We start from the raw sequence: 7,521 nt of genomic DNA on the forward strand, positions 1-7,521 counted from the left end.
CTCCTCCCCAGACTGATACGTCCTCCCCAGACTGACACCTCCTCCCGAGACTGATATGTCCTCCCCAGACTGATACCTCCTCCCCAAACTGATACCTCCTCCCCAGACTGATACCTCCTACCCAGACTGATACCTCCTACCCAGACTGATACCTCCTCCCCAGACTGATACCTCCTCCCCAGACTGACACCTCCTCCCCAGACCGATACCTCCTCCCCAGACTGCTACCTCCTCCCGAGACTGATACGTCCTCCCCAGACTGACACCTCCTCCCCAGACTGATATGTCCTCCCCAGACTGACACCTCCTCCCCAGACCAATACCTCCTCCCCAGACTGCTACCTCCCCCCCAGACTGATATGTCCTCCCCAGACTGCTACCTCCTCTCCAGACTGATACCTCCTCCCCAGGCGTATCGGTCCTCCCTAGACTGATACCTCCTCCCCAGACTGATACCTCCCCCCCAGACTGATACCTCCTCTCCAGACTGATACCTCCTCCCCAGACTGCTACCTCCCCCCCAGACTGCTACTTCCTCCCCAGACTGATACCTCCCCCCCAGACTGATACCTCCCCCCCAGACTGATGCGTCCTCCCCAGACTGATACGTCCTCTCCAGACTGAAACCTCCTCTCCAGACTGATACCTCCTCCCCAGACTGCTACCTCCCCCCCAGACTGCTACTTCCTCCCCAGACTGCTACTTCCTCCCCAGACTGCTACTTCCTCCCCAGACTGCTGCCTCCCCCCCAGACTGATACCTCCCCCCCAGACTGATACGTCCTCCCCAGACTGATACCTCCCCCCCAGACTGCTACTTCCTCCCCAGACTGCTACTTCCTCCCCAGACTGCTACTTCCTCCCCAGACTGCTACCTCCCCCCCAGACTGATACGTCCTCCCCAGACTGATACGTCCTACCCAGACTGATACCTCCTCCCCAGGCGTATCAGTCCTCCCTAGACTGCTCCTGCACAACCCCCCCCCCTCCCCCCCCAGTTTGGTTGGCAACACAGTCTCCATTAACTCATGCCTTGTTTTCATTACAGAACCCTGAGGCCCTTTCCTGTGCAGGGCCTTGGCCACTTTCTCTGCTTCCATATCAAAAGGAGCGTTATTAGCAAGGTGAGTGGAATGATTGTTGCTATCATGGTTGAAAATGCAATGTGAGCTAGGCTGGTATCTTCTCTCTTGCTTAAGGCTATAGCGTCAGTGTCGGATCACACATTTTATGAGCGAAAGGAATCTTAATTTGATTCCAAAGGACAGATAAGCGAGTGGGGAATGCAGTATTTAGAAAATGTATTACATGTGGGTGTACACACGCACACACACACACACACACACACACACACACACACACACACACACACACACACACACACACACACACACCCATTGAGGATATCCATTCAAGCCTTTCGTTACTTCCATTTAACAGACATGCTCGTTAAGCAAAAAAGTGTTCATGTTCTCTCTGATAAAACAGAGATATGAAAGACGGACCAAAGAAAAGAGAGAAAGCTTCAGCTATGGACTGAAAGGAGACCAAGGGGAACAGAGTGGTGGGCTATTGGAACACAGACAGGTCTTTGTCTGGTAATTCTCCTGCTTGTGGAATTAATGAAGAAAACCAAAACATTTTGAAGTGTCATAACTGAATATCTGCCTTGAAGGCCTGGTGGGATGGTGTGTTTTTGTGTGTGTATGTTTGTGTGTGTTTGTGCCTGGGTGTGTGTGCCTGTGTGTGTGTGTGTGTGTGTGTGTGTGTGTGTGTGTGTGTGTGCGCCTGTGTGTGTGTGCCTGTGTGTGTGTGTGTGCCTGTGTGTGTGTGTTGTTGGAGGGTAGCGGATATGGGGGGTAGGGGACATGGGGGGGTATGGCTGGGTCCCAAGCTATTTCCATAAACTGACTTATGAAAACCTTACGACACACTCTTAGAAAGATAAATATACACAGTGCAGTGCACTTCCCCCAGCCTTCCCCGATACACTCACAGGCATCCCCCTCCCCCCTCTCTCTCTCACACACACACACACACACACACACACACACACACACACACACACACACACACACACACTGAGAACCCCCCACCTCTTCCAAAAACATAATTATTTTGTTAAATTTCCTCCCTCTTTCCTTCGCTCATTCCCCTTTTGCCCTCCCTCCATCCCTCCCTCCCTCCCTCCCTCCCTCCCTCCCTCCCTCCCTCCCTCCCTCCCTCCCTCCCTCCCTCCCTCCCTCCCTCCCTCCCTCCCTCCCTCCCTCCCTCCCTCCCTCCCTCCCTCCCTCTCTTCCCACTCCCTCTCTGAAATCTAGGGACAATCTGCAAGCACTCAACACCGGCACAGAACTCTGTTAGCAGGGAAGACTGAGGTAGTTGGAGAGAGAGAGAGAGGTTTGGAGAGGTATTGTGCAGATGAAGAGAGAAAAGTTTGGATGAGAAGAAAAAAAACAAGAAACAAATAGTAAAAAAGTTGAAGAGGAGAAAGAGAAAAAAGAAGAAGAAAAAGCGAGGATTTGAAAAGTAAAGCTGTGGAGAGGGAACTAACAATGGGCTCCCCAGTGCGCTGCGCTGCTGCTGTAGTTGTCTCACTACTGGGTCTCCTCTACTATAGTCCCCCTGTATGGGGCCAGGAGCTACAGGAGAGGGACGCTCTGTGCAACGAGGACGGCTGCTTCGTGGTCTACTTCCAGCGCAAGACCTTCCTGGACTCCTGGAGGAGCTGCAAGGAGAAGGGAGGCAACCTGGCCACAGTCAAACTCCAAGAGGGGGCTGACACTATCGCTGCTCTCTTCTCCAGCGTGGAGCTACGGGGCCTCAGAACCAAGGTCCGGGTGTGGATTGGTCTCCAGAGACAGCCTCGCCAGTGTACCGCCTCTCGCCCTCTCCGTGGGTTCTCCTGGATTACGGGTGACCAGGATACCCAGTACACCAACTGGCTGAGGGACGACTCACCCAGTACCTGTTCGGCCCCGCGCTGTGTGGTTATGACCTATGGCACAGCCGCCCACGAGCAGCATGATAATTTTAAATGGCTGGACGGCTCGTGTTCGGTGCCCGTGGATGGCTACTTGTGCCACTACACCTACAAGGGCATGTGCCCTGCTATTTGGAGCGAGGGGGGCAGCAATGCCCTCTATAGTACCCCCTTCAGTCTCCTCAGTAGCCTTCTTACCCACGTGCCCTTTGGATCTGTAGCCACGGTGCCCTGCCCGGGGGGCACCGAGGAGCAGTCAGTGCTGTGTGTGCTGAGGGAGGATGGCACTGTGGGGTGGTCCAGGGAGACGCCCCTCTGCTCCGACACCACAGAGAAGAGCTGGTGTGATCGGGACAATGGAGGCTGCGAGCATTTCTGCCAGGAGGCCAGGGAACACTACTACTGTGAGTGCTCGGACGGCTTTCAGCTCGGTGACGACGGGCAGACATGTGTTGCTGTCGACCCGTGCCACAGTGCCCCCTGTGAGTTCGAATGCCTTCCGCTGTCGGACGGCTACCGCTGTGCCTGCCCCGAAGGATACATGCTGGACCCGGATGAGCGTGGTTGCCTGGATGTAGATGAGTGCCTGCAGAGTCCCTGCGAGCAGCTGTGCGTCAACGCACAGGGAACCTTTGAGTGCCGCTGCCGCCAGGGCTACCGGCATGACCAGGAGGGCGACTGTGAGGATGTGGACGAGTGCATGGATGACCCCTGTGAGCACGCCTGCGAGAACACGCCTGGCTCCCACATCTGCCACTGCCACCTGGGCTTCTCCCCCCTGCCCGAGGACCCCTCCCACTGCCAGGACACCGACGAGTGTCAGATCCCTGGGACATGTCAGCAGATGTGTGTGAACTACGAGGGGGGCTTCGAGTGTTACTGCGAGGTGGGCTACGAGCTACTCTCTGACCAATTCTCCTGCAGGAAGATAGGAGAGGACTCACCCACCGCAGTCACGCCCTCGTACCCCTGGGTCACCGGCCAACCTGGTTCCAAGTGGGACCCCCAGCAGACTTACACCGACTGGCCCCTGGAGGAGGAAGAGTCCCTGGACTGGCTCACAGACCCTCCCAGGCTGGAAAGTGACATCATCTGGGTCACCAGCGCACCCCAGGAGGAGCCAGTCCTAAACCACAACCCATTCCTGCCCTCCCCCACGGAAGAGCCCGAGGAGGAGGAAGAGGAGGAGGAGGAGGAGGAAGAAGAGGAGGAGTATACACCTGGCTGGGACATCATGAATTGGAATGTCCCTGCCAAGGTCCAGCCAGAGTTGGAACCCATGCCCAGTCTCTCTCCCAGCCCCACATCCGACACAATCCCCACCCCAACACCCACATATGACAGGTATTGGTTTGAGGAGGATGAAGAGACCACTACCAGTCCCTCAGTCCTCCCCACCTCCACTATCTCAGGAGGGGCCTGGAACTGGTTCTGGATCAGTTCCACCCCCACCAGCCAGGACCAAGGACTTACAACGTGGCAGGAGCCAATCACTGACCAGTATGTCCCCGCATCCAACTATGATGAAGCTGATGAGAACGAGGAAGTGGTGGTAATTGACGATGGGTGGGTGACATCCTCCCCAGAGATGGACCAGGACCCAGGCCAGCACACCCCCTCCCTGCCTTCTCCCCTGGCTCCTCAAACCCCCCTCACACCCAACCAGGGAGTGGTGGAGGTGGAGAGGGAGGATGAGAGGGAGCCGCCCCAGGAGGATGTGTTGGAGGTGGAGGGGGAGGATGAGAGGGGGCCGCCCCAGGAGGATGTGGTGGAGGTGGTGGATGAGAGGGGGCCGCCCCAGGAGGATGTGGTGGAGGTGGTGGATGAGAGGGGGCCGCCCCAGGAGGACGTGGTGGAGGGGGAGGATGAGAGGGAGCCGCCCCAGGAGGACTTGGTGGAGGGGGATGATGAGAGGGAGCCGCCCCAGGAGGATGTGGTGGAGGGGGAGGATGAGAGGGGGCCGCCCCAGGAGGACTTGGTGGAGGGGGAGGATGAGAGGGGGCTGCCCCAGGAGGACGTGGTGGAGGGGGAGAGAAAGGATGAGAGGGGGCCGCCTCAGGAGGACGTGGGGGAGATGGAGGGGGAGGATGAGGATGAGAGGGGGCCGCTCCAGGAGGATGTGGTGGAGGTGGAGGGGGAGGATGAGAGGGGGCCGCCCCAGGAGGACTTGGTGGAGGTGGAGGGGGAGGATGAGAGGGGGCCGCTCCAGGAGGACGTGGTGGGGGTGGAGGATGAGAGGGAGCCGCCCCAGGAGGACGTGGAGGATGAGAGGGAGCCTCCCCAGGAGGATGAGGGGGAGCCTCCCCAGGAGGATGAGAGTATCCAGAAGCAGGATGGTGCCAACTGGCTGCTGGTAGGCCTCCTGGTGCCTCTTTGTATCTTCATCGTGGTGATGGTGGCACTGGGCATCGTCTACTGTACCCGTTGCGCTGTCACGCCACGCAATAAGTCCGCCACCGACTGCTACCATTGGATCTCCGGGGCGCACGACAAGCAGGGCGCGCTCAATCCCAGCAAGGGGATGCAGTCACATGTTTAAACAGACAAAATGAGGAAAGACTTGTAGATAAATAAACTGTTTTTATAAATAAGAGGAGAGGATATGAAGAAGGCAAGAGAGGACTTGGGTGGTTGTTTTATTGATTGCGACTCTGTGAAACACTTGGATGTTTCTGTGGAATATCGGTTGAAAGAGAAAAGAGAAGATACAGGAAGCAATACAACAACAAAAAACACTGATCCTTTTCTTGGGATGATTTGACATTATTGTTGCTTACGCAGATCTCACAGGACAAGGTATATGATCCCTATATGATTGCACTATAGGGTCATAATAGAAACAATCTATTGGGATTGTGGTTGAATACGTCATCTGGTTATAGTTACAGATGCTGTGGGTATACACTGTTAATGTATTACCAGTGCCATCTGAAAACCTAAGCCAAAGAACTATACTGTAGCCTATAACATTTTTTTTGTTGCCGATGAAATCTGGGTGTCTGCATCTTTCAAACAAATGCTCAGGTTTTGAGCTCATTCCCCAAAGTGTGGTGTCACAAATTACTATTTTTTGTCCACTTTGTCAAAGAAGCAGGTTCTTATTTACCTCAGAAGTTGGTGAATGAAGGCGGTTGTGATTCACGCCCCTTTGCAGGACAGCAGACATTTCAGCAGTTGAACCAAACTATACAAGCATGACTGTCATGACGCTGTTGACTGTCACGACGCTGTTGACTGTCACGACGCTGTTGACTGTCATGACGCTGTTGACTGTCACGATGCTGTTGACTGTCACGACGCTGTTGACTGTCACGATGCTGTTGACTGTCACGACGCTATTGACTGTCACGACGCTATTGACTGTCACGACGCTGTTGACTGTCACGACGCTGTTGACTGTCACGACGCTGTTGACTGTCACGACGCTGTTGAGAAGAAGCAGTCACTCGGATATTACTTTTACGCCTCTGCTTTTTTAAGTACCGGAACAAATCAATTCACACCACAGACCAAATTAGTTTTATACAGTACGCGTGTATATATGTGCTTGATTGATTGTTTTTGTGTATGTATAGTTTGTAGCAATGACTTTTCCAGACAATGTGTTAGTGTCATGATTCCTGATTCAACGAAGTGACTTTTGTTTCATATTGACCACAGAACTCTTAATAATTCCATGGAATGTCTGTCTGTCTAAGGGGATGGTTCCTTCCATTCAACTCCAATTAAACTAACTATCTCACCCATGCTCCTCGTGAAGGTTTGAGTGCAGATGTAAGATGTGTTTGTATTACAGACTACAAGGACTGTAATGGGGGGTCACAGGCTCCCGATTGACTTTACCATTGGCCTTTTCAACTCGTGATCTTTCAATCGCTCCCCAGTCCCATGTCACATACTGTAAGTGTTCAGCACGCCCCACTCCCTCTTGTCACAGGCCTGACCTGAGCTTTCTATGAACTTCCTTAATAGCCATGATGGGACAATACCAACATTTACAGTTTGAAGTCAATGCACCCTCTAGCAACTTTGACAGTAACTGCAGTCCCCATTCAAAAGATGGCTTGCACTTGTAAATGACAGACTATCAGAAATGACAGACAATGAAATCAATCTAAGATGTGCCTTCTGATCTAAGGACTGTGAAATGTTTTTTTAAATGTTTTTGTTACCCGTTAGGTTTTAAGTAATTGTTAATTAAAATGATATGATAAGGGTTCTATCGATATTCATGTCTTGTGATTTAATGGTTCATGGTCCAATCACTTCATAATGTAATCCTGTCTGTTTTAGGAGACATGCAGAAACCTCAGTTTGAAATTGATTCCTTGTGCACAGAGAGTATATGGAAGCAGCACTAAGTCGAAGAGGCCCTATCGGGTGTTTAAACAAACATCTTCAGGCGCCCTTCAACGCTGACAGGAGAGGCGGGAGGGTGTGTGAACGTAGGAATATCACAGCTCTGCGACAAACACAACGTTTAGAATCCATCAATCAAAGCCCACAGGGTTGGGAAATGATTCATTAAAACTCTCCGAC

General features: G+C 53.2%; 1 protein-coding gene across 1 annotated transcript; it reads left to right on the forward strand.

Moving 5' to 3' along the window:
* Nucleotides 1–2,317: 2,317 nt before the first annotated feature.
* Nucleotides 2,318–7,217, forward strand: LOC110500725 (uncharacterized). Its single transcript, XM_036956519.2, has one exon. The coding sequence runs from the start codon at nt 2,555–2,557 to the stop codon at nt 5,519–5,521; it is 2,967 nt and encodes a 988-aa protein (XP_036812414.2). The 5' UTR covers nt 2,318–2,554; the 3' UTR covers nt 5,522–7,217.
* Nucleotides 7,218–7,521: the final 304 nt, after the last annotated feature.

Source organism: Oncorhynchus mykiss, chromosome 21, assembly GCF_057628025.1.
Source record: "Oncorhynchus mykiss isolate SJ-2025 chromosome 21, ASM5762802v1, whole genome shotgun sequence".
NCBI classification, from domain to species: domain Eukaryota; kingdom Metazoa; phylum Chordata; class Actinopteri; order Salmoniformes; family Salmonidae; genus Oncorhynchus; species Oncorhynchus mykiss.

Excerpts from the sequence above, each read along its gene's own strand:
- LOC110500725 (XM_036956519.2), top strand. The coding sequence starts at position 2,555 with ATGGGCTCCCCAGTGCGCTGCGCTGCTGCTGTAGTTGTCTCACTACTG.